Source organism: Fundulus heteroclitus, unplaced genomic scaffold (assembly GCF_011125445.2).
Source record: "Fundulus heteroclitus isolate FHET01 unplaced genomic scaffold, MU-UCD_Fhet_4.1 scaffold_44, whole genome shotgun sequence".
NCBI lineage: Eukaryota > Metazoa > Chordata > Actinopteri > Cyprinodontiformes > Fundulidae > Fundulus > Fundulus heteroclitus.
This window is the reverse complement of record NW_023396857.1, coordinates 1,202,062-1,220,211: the sequence shown is the minus strand read 5'-3', so window position 1 is coordinate 1,220,211 and position 18,150 is coordinate 1,202,062. Positions and strand designations below refer to the sequence as shown.

The 18,150-nt window shown below is 43.8% G+C and overlaps 2 protein-coding genes across 2 annotated transcripts; both read left to right on the top strand.

Annotated features, from left to right (window-relative positions):
* Positions 1 to 717: 717 nt before the first annotated feature.
* Positions 718 to 3,720, top strand: LOC105921651 (olfactory receptor-like protein OLF4). The gene is made up of 3 exons (XM_036131465.1): positions 718 to 791; positions 1,350 to 2,357; positions 3,567 to 3,720. Exons 2-3 carry the CDS (start codon positions 1,462 to 1,464, stop codon positions 3,718 to 3,720), a joined length of 1,050 nt encoding a protein of 349 aa, XP_035987358.1. The 5' UTR covers positions 718 to 791; positions 1,350 to 1,461.
* Positions 3,721 to 16,706: 12,986 nt separating this feature from the next.
* LOC105921652 (putative gustatory receptor clone PTE03) lies at positions 16,707 to 17,707 on the top strand. The gene has a single exon (XM_021313500.2). It carries the CDS (start codon positions 16,772 to 16,774, stop codon positions 17,705 to 17,707), a length of 936 nt encoding a protein of 311 aa, XP_021169175.2. The 5' UTR covers positions 16,707 to 16,771.
* The last annotated feature ends 443 nt before the right edge of the window (positions 17,708 to 18,150 follow it).

Below are 18,150 nucleotides of genomic sequence, written 5' to 3'. Positions count from 1 at the left end.
CATCAATGATTACATCAATGATTCCTGGTGTAAAAATGCAAGAATAATAAGTTTTTGCTCTTCGGACATCGAGATGCTAACTGTTAGCTGCAGACCGTTTTATCTGCCTAGAGAGTTCACTGTGGTAATTATCACAGCGGTCTATGTCCCTCCCAGCGCAAACACAAAAGAGGCGATGAGCGTTCTCTACCGGACCATCTCAGAGCTGCAATCTGCATACATGGAGACCGTTTTCAATATTTAACCAGCCAAATATGAAAACTGTTCTCCCTCATTACTACCAACGTGGATTTTGCAACTCGGGGAGAAAACACTCTAGACCTGGTTTACACAAATATTAAAAGCACATTCAAGGCAGCCCCCTGCCCTCACCTGGGCACTTCAGATCATCTCTCTGTGATGCTATCCCCAGCTTAATTAAGGGCAAACAGGTTTGATGTTTTCTTCTTTGTTCCATCAGACTGAAACTTTTTCTGATATCTGGAGAAACCAATAAGCCAAAATTACACTGAATATTAACTTTCACATTTCCTCTGCCTTTTAAACCTCAGATTATCTGAGCAGTCTTTTAAGTGTTACTTAGTTCTTTAAAACTTCAAAACTATTCTGTTGGAGAGAAGTGTGACGTCGATGAGGTGGGTGTGGCCTCATCCTCAGGTGCGTCTACCTGTGATTTCAGGTGGATAAGATGTAGCTCTGTGCTCAGTATGTTCACTGCTGCTTGCCTCACTGCTGTTGAGGGTCTTGCTTTAGTGCATTAAGTCCAAAACTACCAGTTGCTGTCAATGAATGTGAGTGGAGTTTTTATTCTGTCTCACCTCTCTCACATTTGAAGCTTTTTCTTCTAGGCTCCCACAGCTTTGTATTAATGTTGTTTCTGTTTGATTTTGAATGTGTTTTCCCCTCAGGAAAAAATCCTCCACGAACTCATTAGCAGAGACTCAGAGGGTCTCTGTGTTCTGATTTTCTGATGTTTTCCTCTCATTGTCTGAACTGTTTGAGTGTAAAAGAGTCTCTGTTTGAACAAATGAACAGCAATTTCCTCCAGTTGGTTTGATCCAAGCTGATTAACAAAGATTGTGTTTGTTTAACGATTAAAAGCAAAGTGTCTGTTTTTCCATACATGTAGAAGCAGCTTCTAAAAAGGGTGAAATCTGTTTCCTGGTTTGTTAATGGCTGATGAACTATTTCCATTATGAATGACTCGGATCATCTTGTATGTTTGTTGTACAATCTTTTTGGTCTGAAATTTTTAAAGCTGATCTAAAGGAATGTTTTAGGAAGAGTTTGGCTTTATTTCAGCTGTATTTTCAGCAGAAAGACGTCACATCAGTGTTCTCTCTTTGCAGAGCGAATCTTTATGTCTGCAGGCCGTCAGCCAAACTGATTTGGATCACTCAGACTTATGTTTGGTCAGCATTGGAGTTTCCAAGGCTCTGAAATCTTTAGAATTTCTCAGATATGAATGAGAACGTCAACATCGTGTTTGTGCTCCAGGGTCTGAATGACTCAGCAACAAACCGTCAGATCTACTTTGCCTTCGCTCTGATGTCCTACCTGGTCACCATCTTGGTGAACCTGACCCTCATCCTCACCGTGTGTCTGGATAAAGCCCTCCACCAGCCGATGTACATCTTCATGTGCAACCTGTGCTTCACTGGGCTCTGTGGAGCGTCCAGCTTCTACCTGAAGCTGCTCCTAGACCTTCTGGCCGACGCTCACCTCATCACGTACACCGGCTGCTTGATGCAGATGTTTTTCACTTATATCTACATCTTCTGCCAGTTCACCAGTCTGACTGTCATGGCGTACGACCGTTACCTGGCCATCTGCCAGCCGCTGCGTTACTGGGCTCTGATGACGGGTCAGAAGGTAGCGCTGCTGTTGCTTCTCACCTGGTGTCTGTCTCTGTTAGAAACAACTGTAGGCATTCTCCTGATCAGCAGGCTGTCGTTCTGCAGCCACCGCATGGCCAGGATCTTCTGCACCAATTGGGAGGTGGTCAAGCTGTCCTGCTCAGACACCACCGCCAACAACTTGTACGGCATGATGATCATTATCCTGCACACATTGCAGATCATAATCATCCTGGTCTCATACATGCACCTGGTCCGAAGTGCTGCCCGCTCTCAGACCAACCGCAGGAAGTTTGCTCACACATGTTCTCCTCACCTCGCCTCGCTGCTCGTCTTCTCTTTCTCGGTGCTGTTTGACTCATTCTATTCTCGTTATGGCAGCAGCTCCATGGCGGCGCTGCAGAACGCGCTGTCAGCAGAGTTCCTCGTGGTGCCGCCCATCGTCAACCCCATCATCTACGGCATGAACCTGCATCAGATCAGGACCCGGATCCGCCTCTGGTTCACCACAGTGAACCCACAGAGATCTTTGTCAACATAACGATGAGCCTGCATTTTATTAAACTTTAAAACCCATCAGTAAAAAAAGATCCAACGTGTTTCCCGTTATTGTGGTTCTGTTTTTTAAACTTTTAGATGAGTGTTTATGTCTCCTCGATACATGCGAGCATATTAACTAACCAGTAAGAAAATACTAACTGTAAAAACAAAATTTAAATCTATCAGCTGGTTAATTAAAAAATAACACTGAAACACAGAACATATGGTAGAAAATGTATTGCATAAAATATTCATATTTTCCACCATATTTTAAAAATACAATTTATATTATTACTACTACTTGATCTGATGTTTAATTAAGGATGATTCTTGGTAGATTGGCCACACAGACTTTATTTATGTAGTCAATCTACAGTCAATGAAAATTCGTAATCACACAAACGCATGAAAAAAAAATAGAAATTAAACAATCTAGGATATATAAGAGAAATAATGATATTGAGGGACATTAAAAGGTCTGTGTGCTGAAACAAATAACAATTATCAACATTAATGCTTCACAAATCAGTTTCGTCACACGGCATCATAGTTTTAGCATCTATCCACAATTTTAAACATTCAACTAATTAAACAAATGACGAGTAATAATGACACTTAGTGGTTAAAATATAATTAAAAGTGGTTTCTTTCCACGGACACCCGCCATTTACTCAACAGTCCATTGTTACACTAAATTCTAACTTTTACAGAATAGATTTATAAAGTTGTATTTTGTTCTAGTTTTGCTCTGCTTCTCTAAATGGCTTCCATGTTTGCAGGCTGCTGCTCTTTTGTCAAGAAAAAATACCAAATACTGAGCTCTGTGTTGGGAACACTGTGAACTCTCATATAATTGGCTTAGAACCAGGAAGTAAACACGGGCTACACTGGGAACTGAAATAGTTCTGGACCGTACGTCTAGGTTTGAAAGGAGAAAAACTTGACTAATACATTCTTGATGGTGTTATGCCATCACACCATGGCTAAATTGTGTGAATGTTGAACACTATGTGACATGGGAAGGATTAAAATTGGGTTGTGAGAAGTGAGTTTCTGGCTGGGACGGCCTCTCTTCACGGCAGGGTGCCTGCTGTAAATTCACACCACTCCCCCTGAGTCTGGTCAGAGCACTTCTGACCAGACTCTCAGAAGACCACTGCTTTTCTCCAGGAGCCCTCGAGGAGAGGGGGGCTGCCACCCAGCCTTCACCTTTTTCTGCCTGAGACAGAGGAAGAAGGAGGCCGGCCTGAACCATGAGGGCTCATGGGCCCAAAAGCCAGGAGCCAGCACAGGGGAGAAATACTTCATCGCCCAGGGGATATAACCGGGCAACTCAGAGTTAAGTCTGCTGTCTTCACTTCAGCGTAGAACGCCGGAGGAAGAATCCCTCCATGCCAAAAACAGCTTTGTTTATTTCTTCTCAGGAAAGCAGAATCCAGACAGAGCCTAAAAGCCAGCAAAAGGACCCACTTTCCCATGCTGAGAGGAAAATCTACTGAAATCGTGACAGCAATCGCTTCAGAGGCTGCCTGCAGTCCAAGCTTCGGCAAGCTCATGGCCACATTGCTGCTTCTAAGCTGCTAGCCGGTGCTGAACAGACAAACAATTTTCCCTGCTTTCCCGTTGTCTTTCCTTGGATGGCCAAAGTGGACCGAACTCACACGAGGCACCGACAGGTTGGGCAGAGAGACCAAAGGGAAAGGTTAGACTTAAACTTAAACTTAGACAACTTTATTTGTCATTTTGTATGCACAGAGTGCGTACAGAACGAAATTTTGTTGCATAAAGCTTGTAAATTACAGTAAAATTAAATTACAGTATAAGGTGCAGCAGTGATTTAAAAGTAAACAGTTGAAATGTAAACAATGCAGGAGAAAGTCACAGTGTACAGGTGAGTATTTTTTTAAAAACATTTGTATGTACAGAATTGATTGCGTAAAGGACATTTGTGCAAGAATGGATATAGAAACTAAGAGTTTGGCAGCATTTGTAATGCTAGATAGAGATGCAATGATGCAAAATGTGCAAATATGCGAATGTTGTGCAGATTTTATGGGTTATAGTTCAGCAGTTCAACAGCAGTTCAATAGTCTGATGGCAGCAGGGAAAAAGGTTTTGCAGAACCTGGTGGATCTGCAGCGGATGCTGCGGAACCAGTCCATGGTGGGGGTGTGAGGGGTCCCTGATGATGTTACGGGACACGCAGCACTGAGATGAAATGTCTTTTATGGAGGGAAGAGGAGCCCCGATGATCCCTTCTGCTGTCCTCACCACTCTCCTCACGTTCTTCCAGTCAGAGGCACTGCAGCCTCCACACCACACAGAGAGACAGCTGGTCAGAATGCTCTCTATGGTGCTTCTGTAGAAGGTCATGAGGATGGGCGGGGGCAGGTGGGCTCTCTTCATCCTCGGCAGGAAGTACAAGTGCTTCTGTGCCCTCTTCACCAGTGATGTGGTGTTCGCAGACCAGGTGAGGTTGTCCGTGATGTGCACCCCCAGGAACTTGGTGCTACTGACCATCTCCACAGCTGAGCTATTGATGAGCAGTGGAGAGTGGCAAGGCCGGTTCTTCCTGAAGTCGACGATGATCTCCTTCGTCTTCTCCATGTTCAGGATCCGGCTGTTGTCTCTGCACCAGCCCACCAGCTGCTCCACCTCTTCTCTGTAGTCCTGGCCGTTGTCGTCTCTAATCAGGCCCACCACCGTTGTGTCGTCTGCAAACTTCACGATGTGATTGGTGGTGAACCTGGGGACGCGGTCGTGAGTCATCAGGGTGAACAGCAGGGGGCTCAGGACACAGCCCTGAGGGGAGCCCGTGCTGAGGGTGATGACACCAGAGGTGTTCTGTCCGACCCAGACCGACTGAGGCCTGTTGGTGAGAAAGTCTAGCAGCCAGTTTCGAAGAGGTGTGCTGAAGCCCAGATGTTCCAGTTTTTCCACCAGATGCTGTGGGATTATGGTGTTAAACGCTGAACTGAAGTCCTGGAACAGCATCCACACGTGTGTGTTCTTCTCCTCTAGGTGGGTCAGGCTCAGGTGAAGAGCGGAGGAGATGGCGTCCTCAGTGGAGCGGTTCCGACGGTAGGAAAACTAGAACGGGTCGAGTGTTGGGGGGAGACTGAAGACGATGTGTTCTTTCACCAGCTTTTCAAAGCACTTCATCATGATGGGAGTCAGTGCAACAGGCCGGTAGTCGTTGAAACAGGTGACTTGAGGTTTCTTCGGCACCGGAATGATGAAGGCAGACTTAAAACATGCTGCCACTGTGGCTTGGTCCAGCGATGTGTTAAAAATGTCTGTCAGGATACCAGACAGCTGACCTGCACACTCCTTGAGCACCCGCCCAGGTATGTTGTCGGGACCAAGCGGCCTTCCGCGGGTTGACTCTCCTCAAAGTCTTCCAGACGTCTGCGGTGTCAAGGTGGAGGACATCCTCTTCCTGATGGGGAACAGCTTTCACTGCTGGAGTGCTGTTTAGAGCCTCAAACCTCCCAAAGAAGTTATTTAGTCCATTTAGGAAGTCAGCATCAACTTCACCCACCGGGGGGGAGGGCGTGTTGTATTCAGTGATCGCCCCTATGGCTTTCCACATGCTCCTGGTGTTGCTGGCGTCATGGAAAAGCTCCTGGATTTTCTGACTGTGGTTCTGCTTTGCTAACGTGATGGCACGGTTCAGGTTGGCTCTCGCTGTCCTCAGACTTGAAGGCTAAATTTCGTGCTTTTAGTGCTTGACGGACCTCCCCAGTAATCCAGGGTCATTGGTTGGCTCGGGTGATGATGGTCTTGGTGGTGCTGACGTCCTCAATGCATTTGTTGATGTAGGCTGACACAGTCATAGCGTACTCATCAATGTCAATCTTGTCCTCATAAGTTGCTGCAGCTTTGAACATGTCCCAGTCAGAGAATTTAAAACAGTCCTGGAGTGCCTCCATGGCTCCCTCAGTCCACACCGTCACCTGCCTCACTGTAGGTTTAGCTCTGATCAGCAGGGGCTTGTATGCAGGAAGCATAACAGAAAGATGGTCTGAAGGGTTCCCTGCTTATCGGACAGACTCTCCGTTTGGCTGACGTCACTTCCTGTTTGCGGTAAGGCGTATTGTATCACTTCCTGTTTTCACTGCGTGAGCAGCGGTTTGTTGCTCCAGATTCTCTCGCTTTTATCTTTAATCTCTTTGCTGTAACATCTGTTTCTAACACATAAGCACTTTTAAAACATTTTCTGTTGCTGCATATCACGCTTGGGAACTCCTCGTGTTTCACGGTTTGCTCTCTTGGCGTGGTAGAAGGGCGCTAGCCTAGCTTTAGCCTAGCCTAGCTTTAGCTCCACAATGGCTTCCTCTCCTACTACTACTTCAGCTTCTCCGTCTCTGACTAAGTCTCCCCTTATCTCCTGCTCTGTGTCAGATGTTTAGCTATTCCTCTGCCTCCTTTGGTGATAATGGTACTTGTAATAAATGTAGTGTTTTTGTAGCTTTGGAGGCGAGGGTGTCAGAATTAGAGACCCGGCTCCATGCTATGGAAAGACCAGCTGATAGCCGCCCCTCTGCTAGCGCGGAGCCACATAGACCTAGCGTTAGTTCACTTAGTGGTCCTCCAGAAGCACCCGAGCAGCCGGGTAAGCAGGCCGGCTGGGTGACAGTTCGTAGGAAGCATAGCTCTAGATTTCAGCCCCCAGGTCACCACCAACCCGTCTGCGTTTCAAACAAATTTTCCCCACTCAGCGACACACCCGCTGAGAAGCCGATCCTGGTTATTGGGAGCTCAATAGTCAGAAACGTGGCACTAGAGACACCAGGGACCATAGTTAAATGCCTGCCAGGGGCCAGAACGGGCGACATAGAATCTTACCTAAAACTGCTGGCTAAGGATAAGCGTAAATACAGTAAGATTGTTATTCACGCTGGCGGTAATGACACCCGATCACGCCGATCGGAGGTCACTAAAGTTGGTGTTGCTTCGGTGTGTGAGTTTGCTAAAGCAATGTCGGACTCCGTAATTTTCTCTGGTCCCCTGCCTGATTTGACCAGTGATGACATGTTTAGCCGCATGTCATCATTCAACCGCTGGTTGTCTAGGTGGTGTCCTGAAAACGACGTGGGCTACATTGATAACTGGAGAACTTTCTGGGGAAAACCCGGTCTGATCCGGAGAGACGGCATCCATCCTACTTTGGATGGTGTAGCTCTTCTTTCTAGAAATCTGGCCGGATTTATTAGTCCTCCTAAATGCTGACAACCCAGGGTCCAGACCAGGAAGCAGAGCCGTAGTTTAACACACCTCTCTGCAGCTTCTGTACTGTTACCCATCCATTATCCTATTGAGACGGTGTCTTTCCCACGGCCAAAACTTAACAGATCAAAAACTTATCTAAAAGGAACAAATCATAAAAACCTAATAAAAATCAATACGGTTCACCTTGAACCTAAAAATAAAACAATTAAATGTGATCTATTAAATATAAGGTCTCTCCCTCCAAAGACTTTGTTAGTTAATGAATTGATTTCTGATAAACAGATTGATTTGTTTTGTCTCACAGAAACCTGGCTACAAGAGGACTACGTTAGTATAAATGAGTCAACTCCCTCCAATTATTCAAATTTCCACATTCCCAGATCTGTGGGAAGAGGAGGAGGAGTGGCAACCATCTTTCAGTCTGATTTATTAATTAGTCCCAGGCCAATTAATAACTACAGTTCTTTTGAACATTTAACCCTCAGTTTCCCTCATCCAAACTGCAAAGCAATAAAACCTCTTCTGTTTGTTGTTTTGTATCGTCCACCAGGCCCTTACACTCAGTTTTTGGATGAGTTGTCAGATTTCTTATCTGATTTGGTGTTAAATACTGATAAGGCTATTATAGTGGGTGATTTTAACATCCATGTTGACACAGAATGTGATAACCTTAGTGTAGCCTTTAAAACTATCCTAGATTCAATTGGTTTTGCTCAAAATGTGCATAAACCGACGCACTCTTGGCTCCATACTTTAGACCTTGTGCTGACATATGGCATTGATTGTGAAGAATTAACAGTATTTCCTCACAACCCTGTCCTATCTGATCATTTTTTAATAACATTTGAGTTTAATCTAACTGAGTTCTCCACCCCCAAAAGAGGGTTCCATTATAGTAGATCTTTATCGGATAATGCTGTATCAAAACTTAAAGAGTCTGTCCCCTTTTTAATATCCTCCGTATTGCAGAAATGCCCTGTAGATGGCAGCAATGCTGTTTCTTCCAATTCACAAATAGATGTCTTTGTAAACGGTATGACTTCGTCATTGCGTTCTGCATTAGACAATGTAGCTCCCTTGAAAAAGAAGGTGATTATTCACAGGAAGCTGGCTCCTTGGTTTAATTCAGAGCTGCGTTCCTTGAAGCACAATGTTAGGAAATTGGAGAGAAAATGGCGCTCTACACACCAAGAGGAATCCTACTTAATCTGGAAGAATAGTCTATTGTTGTATAACAAGACCCTTCGCAGAGTTAGAGCAGCATATTTTTCATCATTAATTGAGGAGAATAAGAATAATCCTAGATTTCTCTTCAGTACAGTTGCCAAACTTACCCAGAGCCACAGCTCTGTTGATCCATCCATTCCCTTAGCTCTTAGCAGTAATGATTTTATGGGATTCTTCATAAATAAAATTGATTCCATTAAAAATAAAATAATTGGCATCCTCCCAAACATGATTACCTCATCCTCAGTAAGTGAGGCAGCATTGGAGGAATCTTTAGAACCTGCGCAGTGTCTGAACTGTTTAAAAGCAGTAGAGCTTTCTGAGCTATCTAAAATTTTAGCTTCATCTAAACCTTCTACCTGTATGTTAGACCCAATCCCAACCAAGTTGTTTAAGGAGGTATTCCCTCTGATCAGTGGTCCTATTTTAAACATGATTAATCTATCCTTGGTAAATGGATATGTACCACAGGCTTTTAAAGTAGCTGTTATTAAACCTTTACTTAAGAAACCATCTCTTGATCAAGATGAGTTAGTAAATTACAGACCTATATCTAATCTTCTTTTCTTATCTAAAATTCTTGAGAAAGTAGTTGCTAATCAACTATGTGAACATTTACAAAGTAATGACCTACTTGAGGAGTTTCAGTCAGGCTTCAGAGCTCATCATAGCACTGAAACAGCTCTGGTGAAGGTCACCAATGATATTCTCATGGCCTCAGATAATGGACTTGTGTCTATACTTGTCCTGTTAGATCTCAGTGCTGCATTTGATACAGTTGATCACAATATTCTCTTACAAAGACTTGAGCATACTGTAGGGATTAAGGGAAAAGCATTAGGCTGGTTTAAATCTTATCTGTCGGACAGATTCCAGTTTGTTCATGTTAATAATAAATCTTCCTCAAACTCTAGGGTCACTTGTGGAGTACCACAGGGTTCAGTCCTTGGACCAATTCTCTTTACTATATATATGCTTCCGATCGGCAAAATTATCAGACAGCATGGGATTAATTTCCACTGTTATGCTGATGATACTCAGCTATATTTATCCATAAATCCTGATGAATCCAATCAATTACTTCGACTGCAGTCATGTCTTGATGACATCAAAAGCTGGATGACTTTAAATTTCCTGCATTTAAATTCTGACAAGACAGAAGTTGTAATCTTTGGGCCAGAGTCTTCAAAAAATAAAGTTCTTAATCAATCTCTTAATCTGGATGGCATTAACTTGGCCTCTGGTAATAAAGTTAAAAATCTTGGTGTCGTTTTCGACCAAGACATGACATTTAAATCCCATATTAAACAGGTTTCCAGAGTTTCCTTTTTTCACCTCCGGAATATCGCCAAAATTAGAAACATTCTGTCCAGGAGTGATGCTGAAAAACTAGTCCATGCATTTGTTACTTCAAGGCTGGACTATTGTAATTCTTTACTATCAGGAAGTCCACAAAATGCAGTTCGAAGTCTTCAGCTGATCCAAAATGCTGCAGCAAGAGTTCTGATGAAAATCAACAAGAGGGATCATATTTCTCCAATTTTAGCTTCCCTTCATTGGCTTCCTGTTAAATCAAGAATAGAATTTAAAATTCTCCTTCTAACGTATAAAGCCCTTAATAATCAAGCTCCATCATATATCAGAGCTCTGATTACCCCGTATGTTCCTAACAGAGCACTTCGCTCTCAGACTGCAGGTCTGCTGGTGGTTCCTAGAGTCTCTAAAAGTAGAATGGGAGGCAGATCCTTTAGCTATCAGGCTCCTCTCCTGTGGAACCAACTCCCAGTTTTGGTCCGTGAGGCAGACACCCTATCTATTTTTAAGACTAATGTTAAAACTTTCCTTTTTGACAAAGCTTATAGTTAGAGTGGCTCATACCCTGAGCTATCTCTATAGTTGTGCTGTGATAGGCCTAGGCTGCTGGAGGACATCAGGGTCTAATTTTCTCACTCTACTGATTTCTACTGTTCTTCAGTCTACTGTTCTCCAGTTTTGCATTGTATTACATTGAAATGACTGTCGTCATTTCAGCTTTTAACTTTTTGCTCTCTCTCTTTTTCTTCATAGTAGGTACACCTGGTCTGGCGTTCTGTTAACTGTGACATCATCCAGAGAAGACGGCTCACCCGCTACTACCATCTAATGTAGAACAGATTACTAGATCAATGTGTGCTTCTGTGCTTTTTTGTTTCTCTTGTTGTGTCTCTGTTCTGTCTTCTGTAACCCCAGTCGGTCGAGGCAGATGACCGTTCATACTGAGCCCGGTTCTGCCGGAGGTTTTTCCTTCCCGTTAATGGGTGGTTTTTCTTCCCACTGTCGCTTCATGCTTGCTCAGTATGAGGGATTGCAGCAAAGCCATGTACAATGCAGACGACTCTCCCTGTGGCTCTACGGTTCCCCAGGAGTGAATGCTGCTTGTTGGGACTTTGATGCAATCAACTGGTTTCCTTATATAGGACATTTTTGACCAATCTGTATAATCTGACCCAATCTGTATAATATGATTGAACTTGATTTTGTAAAGTGCCTTGAGATGACATGTTTCATGATTTGGCGCTATATAAATAAAATTGAATTGAATTGAATTGAAGAACCGAGGTGGGGGCGGGTGGCTGCCTTGAATGCGTCTTTAATATTTGTGTAAACCAGGTCTAGAGTGTTCTCTCCCCGAGTTGCAAAATCCACATGTTGGTAGAAATGAGGGAGAACAGTTTTCATAATCACAAGAGCGTGGCTCAGTTTTACAAGAGCCACCCGTGAATCTGGACACTGTCTCTCTCCCCCGCTCAGGACTTACAAGCTTCTGCATTACATTGACGCACAGTCTGCTGAGTGTATACAGCTCCTGTGCATATATCCTTTTACTTGTTATTTCACTGTATTCTTATTTTTTTGTCTGCACCATCAATACCAAGTCAAATTCCTTGTAAGTGCAAACCTACTTTGCGATTAGACTTGATTCTGATTCTGATTCTGATATTTGCCTGGTTAAAATCCCCAGCAATGATGAAAACACCCTCCGTGTGTGCAGATTGCAGCTCAGAGATAGTCCGATATAGAACACCCATGGCCTCTTTTGTATTAGCACTCGGAGGAACATAGGCCGATGTGATGATAACAACAGTGAACTCCCTAGGCAGATAGAAAGGTCTGCAGCTAATAATCAGGGTCTCGATGTCCGGAGAGCAAAAACTTGTGACTATTCTAGCATTTTTACACCAGGTGTTATTGATGTAAACGCAGAGTCCGCCTCCTCGGGTCTTACCGCTGAGTTCTTTGTTTCTGTCGGCGCGGAAAGTAGCTAGCCCCTCCAGACTAACGCCGTGGTCCGGTATTGATGAGTTAAGCTATGTCTCGGTCAGGATGAAAGCGCAGCAGTCCCTGAATTCCCTCTTTGCAGAGAGCTCAAGTTGTAGATGGTCAATTTTGTTGTTCAGCAAGCGGACATTGGACGGCAAGATGGATGGGAGCGGCGATCTGAAGGGGTTAGCCTTTAGCTTAGCTGCTAAGCCTCCGCAGCAGCTGTCTTTCTTCGGCCGGCTACACCGCTTTCGCTTCGCTCTCCACCGGCGTGAGCTGCTCATCGAGTCCGCCGCCTCACAGGCCCCCGGGACTGGTACCCGTAGTACGCCGAAGCCACATAAACAGTCGAGCGTAGTAGTAGTTAGAAGTCCAAAAACACTACATGACCGTAACTCCAACAGGAGCTGGCGGTCAAGTACTCATCGGCTGGGTAGATGAGAGATTTCTAGCGAGTTTGGCAGCATTTTTTATGAAAAATGTCAAGAGTTGGTCGGAGCAGTACGCATAGCCGCTGCCCGGAGGCGCCGCCGGAAAAAAAACATGGTCATTGGAAAATGTTTGTGTAATGCGTCCACATGGTGTTTTTAAACAAGGGGCTAATTGAATTAGCTCATCCTACCAGTCGGTTCCATGGCATTGCTGATATGGTTCAAATGTGTTTTATGGTTGTAACAAACGTTATCTCCACAGGGGTTTTATACATTGATGGGATTTTAATGTTTATGTTCTCCGGCCCACTCATTTTGACTAAAATAAAAGCCGAAGCTTTTAAAGTTAGCGCAGAAAAGTCTGCTAGCCAGAATGCTAATAGCCGTTAACGTCCGATTTCCGGTTATTCAACAAAAGCCATTTTCAAGCATAAAATAATATTAATAATTAATAATTGAACTTAATTGATCTCACAATGGAGAAATTCACTTCTGCATCCTAACCCATCCCCTTAGGGAGCAGTGGGCTGCCACTGTGCGGCGCCTGGGTAGCAATCGGGGGTTAAGGGTCTTGCTCAGGTAGGTGTTGTAGGAATTCTAAAAAGTAACTGACTTCCTTGAGTTATTGAATAAGGAAACGGGGGAGTGATAAAGATCCAGCACTTTTATTGAAAACAGAGCAGAGATCACATAGATAGAAAGTTATCACACCCCTCGGTCCGCCAGCCAGTCTGTCTGCCCTGTTTCTGCCCAACAAAGACAATCTGTGATGAAGCCGCCTCGTCACTAAAAGCCACCTTGCGGACTTGGCGTGCACACACACACATGCCCGTAAAGCTATTCTTGTGAGGACCGTTGCACTTGCGGTAAAGCCCTAGTTAAGTTTCCTCAACAAGACACACATAAGCACTGCCTGGTTACCTGCTGGGGTATTGAGGATGCACACTTAATATTTCAGTGGTGTGTGTGTGTGTGTGTGTGTGTGTGTGTGTGTGTGTGTGTGTGTGTGTGTGTGTGTGTGTGTGTGTGTGTGTGTGTGTGTGTGTGTGTGTGTGTTGGTTGTATATGAATGATTCCATGAATCTATGAAAAGGATTGAAAGTGTAAAATGTATGTGGTTTTTCTATATTCATTTGAATAAAACTGATTTATATGGGGAAATCAGGGTTAATTAAGCCTGAGAGGAGGGGCCTAAGCTATTTAATGAGGGCTGTGGGAAGAACGGCGGCCATTTTGTATTTCTTTTTCCTTGTTACATGGCTGGTAACTGGAGGGAGGCTGAGTTCCAGAAGACTTTGTACATATGTATATAGGTTTCTTTTGGCACCCTGTTTTTTTGAGGAGCATAATAAAGCACCATCACCGCTAACACAACTGAGCCTGGATTCTTGAGGAACAAAGAACCCCGTCACACAATCATATCCTGGACATTCATTATCTGCACAGTAAAACCCAAGCTTTTGGCCTTTGCAATTAGCAGAGCTGATGTGCAGCTCCTTGTGTCTCCCATGACCGAGTTGGCGTCAGGCCACAGTGACTTCAGAAATATATTACAATAACATTCCACCCCTTTGATCACAGAGATAATGTTTTATCTATGTGATCACTCACAAAAGAGGAAAACAAGATGTCTCATCACATGAACATGAAGAAAAATCAAGGGGACCATAATCATTATGTGGAACTTTTAGTTCCACATAATGCTTATGAATGCTTCATAGAGATCAAAGGTTTAGCATTTATCTACAATTTAGGGTTCAACTAATTAAGTAAGGCCTGTTTTAGGTTCCTACGTGTATTTTATTTTTATTTTACATTATACTAGGTAAGCTTAGCCTGTTCAGTAACCAAGATCAAATCTGTCTACTCTATCCCCACCCCGAAAACCTCCTATAAAACATCCATCCCTACCATAACTTACAAATCCAGGAGTACCAATAGGGGGCATTACAGGGTGGGCTGGGCCTTTCCCCAAAAATGCTAAAATGCCCAAACCAGAAGCCACAAAAACGAAGGTGGGATGGAAAAGACACATTTCAAACTTTATCCTATAACAGTATACAGTTTGAGATATCAAAACCTCAAATAAGCACAAAGAAAACGAGACACATAAAGCAGAAGGTAAACATTCGAGACTAGTCGCGTGTAAGTTCATCAGTTTATATGAGCATCAGTTATGTGTGTCTGTTTGAGTGAAAGTGTTTATATTTCTGTGAACGCTCTCCAGAGGCCGTTGTCCTGGATGTTATCAGCTGGCCAACAGTTCAGAAAGCATCCGCAGGTGTCAGTGGGGGAGGGGGGAGCGGGGGAGAGTTCTGAGCTCTCTCTCCATAACAATCCAGGAGTGATTAGATAGGGAAGGCATAGACCAAATATGTTACTTGTTATGAGACAAGCTGCACTGACTTTCCCGTCAGCTTTAAGTCTTTGCTTGCTCCAAATGGTGAAATCCAATATTCCAAATTGTTGGGCTTTTCCGCATTTCACTTCCAGATTTTATCCCATCTCCTCTTGAGTTCAACCACCAAAGCCAGTCTGCGTTCCAGCAAACACAGCTTTTCGGCTCTGCTCCTCCACCTTCCAGATCTGTCCGTTCTCCGCCTTAGTCATATGCAGCCGGCAGCCTGATCAAGGCCGAATGGCTACTGACATCTGCTGTATTTGCTGATAAATCAAAAATCCACCAAATCCAATAAGTAGAAATCCAAGTATCCTGAACCCAAACATGCAAACGTTTCAAATGTCCAGGAATGACAAAGTCTAAAGACACACCCTTTTCCATCAAAGAATTTAGGGTGTATCCCACAAAATGAGTCAAATCAGGACCGGACAGGTCCCCCTTTCGTTGCCTACCCATCGCAAAATTTCATCAATGCCATTGAGAGACCAGCTTACCAGATCCATGTTTTTCAGAGTTCGGTTGATAAAAAGAAAGTGCTCAGAAAGACAAGACATAGCAGCAGAAGCAGGAGAGGGGGAGGGGGGGGTGAAAGCTGGAGAGAAGAGAAAAAACACGACTGACCTCGAAGAGAGATAGAACAGAAAACGACACCACCGTTTCCTTATTCAGTAACTCTAGGAAATCGGTTATTGTTTAGAATTCCAACAACACCTGAAAAGAGGTCTTCTGTTTCCTGGTGAAAATCATCAGCCCCCTCCTCCCAGCAGGAGTGCTTGTATTTCAGCTGAAAAATGTAGTTATTGTAAAATGTAAATATATTAAAAGGGAAACAGGTTTGATGTTTTCTTCTTTGTCCCATCAAACCATTGAGCCAAAGTTACTAAACTGATTATTAACTTTCACATTTCCTCTGCATTTTAAACCTCAGATTATATGGGCAGTATGAGTGCAACTTTGTTCTTCAACAACTTTCAAACTATTCTGTTGGAGAGAAGTGTGACGTCGATGAGGTGGGTATGGCCTCAGCCTCAGGTGTGTCTACCTGTGATTTCAGGTGGATAAGACGTAGCTCTCTGCTCAATATGTTCATTGCTGCTTGCCTCGCTGCTGTTGAGGGTCTTGCTTTAGTGCATTAAGTCCAAAGCTACCAGCTGCTGTTAATGATTGACTGAATGTGACTGGAGTTGTTAATATGTCTCACCTCTCTCACATTTGAAGCTTTTTGTTGTTTTTGCTTGATCCTGAATGTGTTTTCCCTTCAGGAAAAAATCCTCCACAACTCATTAGCAGAGACTCAGAGGGTCTCTCTGTTCTGATTTTCGGATGTTTTCCTCTCATTGTCTGAACTGTTTGGTGTAAAAGAGTCTCTGTTTGAACAAATGAACAGCAGTTTCCTCCAGTTGGTTTCATCTGGTTTGTTTAAGGATTAAAAAGCAAGGTGTCTGTTTTTCCATACATGTAGAAGCGGCTTCTAAAATGTTTCCTGGTTATTTGATGCCCGATGAAATATTTCCATTATGAATGACTTGGATCATCTTGTATGTTTGTTGTACAATCTTTGTGGTCTGAAATGTTTAAAGCTGAACTAAAGGAGGGTTCTAAGGAAGAGTTTGTCTTTATTTCAGCTCTATTTTCAACTGAAAGACGTCATATCAGTGTTCTCTCTTTGCAGAGCGAATCTTTATGTCTGCAGGCCGTCAGCCACACTGGTTTGGACCACGCAGACTTATGTTTGGTCAGCATCAGAGTTTCCAAGGCTCTGAAATCTTTAGCATTTCTTTGATATGAATGAGAATGTGAAGATTGTGTTTGTGCTCCAGGGTCTGAACGACTCAGTGACGAACCGTCAGATCTACTTTGCCTTCACCCTGATGTCCTACCTGGTCACCATCTTGGTGAACCTGACCCTCATCCTCACCGTGTGTCTGGATAAAGCCCTCCACCAGCCTATGTACATCTTCATGTGCAACCTGTGCTTCACTGGGCTTTGTGGAGCATCCAGCTTCTACCCGAAGCTGCTCCTAGACCTTCTGGCCGACGCTCACCTCATCACGTACACCGGCTGCTTGACGCAAATGTTTTTCACTTATATATATATCCTCTGCCAGATGACCAGTCTGACTGTGATGGCGTATGACCGCTACCTGGCCATCTGCCAGCCGCTGCGTTACTGGGCTCTGATGACGGGCAAGAAGGTTGCGCTGCTGTTGCTTCTCACTTGGTGTCTGTCTCTGTTAGAAACAGCTGTAGGCATTCTCCTGATCAGCAGGCTGTCGTTCTGCAGCCACCGCATAGCCAGGATCTTCTGCACCATTTGGGAGGTTGTCAAGCTGTCCTGCTCAGACACCACCACCAACAACTTGTACAGCATTATGATCATTATCCTGCACAGTTTGCAGATCATAATCATCCTGGTCTCATACGTGCACCTGATTCAAAGTGCTGCCCGCTCTCGGACCGACCGCAGGAAGTTTGTTCAGACATGTTCTCCTCACCTCGCCTCGCTGGTTGTCTTCTCCATCTCGGTGCTGTTTGACTCGTTCTTTTCTCGTTATGGCGGCAGCTCCATGGCGGCGCTGCAGAACGCGCTGTCTGCAGAGTTCCTCGTTGTGCCGCCCATCGTCAACCCCATCATCTATGGCATAAACTTGCATCAGATCAGGACCCGGATCCGCCTCTGGTTCACCACAGTGAACCCACAGAGAATGTTCTCAAAATAACGTCAAGCCTGTGTTTGATTAAACTGTAAAATCCAACAGGAAAAAAGATCTTAATGTGTTTCCTGTGGTCATGGTTCCGTTCTTTAAACCATTACATGAGTGTTTAAATCTGGAGTGTTTATGTCTCCTTCACAGTACATGTGAGCATGTTAACTAATCACTAAGAAAATATTCACTGTAAAAACAAAATTTAAATCTAGCAGCTGGTCTATCAAAAAATAACACTGAACAACAGAAAATATGGTGGAAAATATGAATATTTTATTGTGTAAAATTTGCAGCTAAGTCATGAAAGAAGTTAATAAAAATACAATTTATATTATTACTTCTACTTGATCTGATGTTTAATTAAGGATTATTCTTGGTAGATTTGCCACACAGACTTTATTTCTGTAGCCAATCTACAGCCAATGAAAATTCTTCATCAAATAAACACATGAAAA

Bases quoted from the DNA above. Each gene is read 5' to 3' on its own strand.
- LOC105921651 (XM_036131465.1), top strand. From the start codon at position 1,462: ATGAATGAGAACGTCAACATCGTGTTTGTGCTCCAGGGTCTGAATGAC. The intron at 2,358-3,566 runs GTTCACCACAGT...GCTTTTCTCCAG, and splicing joins AGGACCCGGATCCGCCTCTG to GAGCCCTCGAGGAGAGGGGG.
- LOC105921652 (XM_021313500.2), top strand. From the start codon at position 16,772: ATGAATGAGAATGTGAAGATTGTGTTTGTGCTCCAGGGTCTGAACGAC.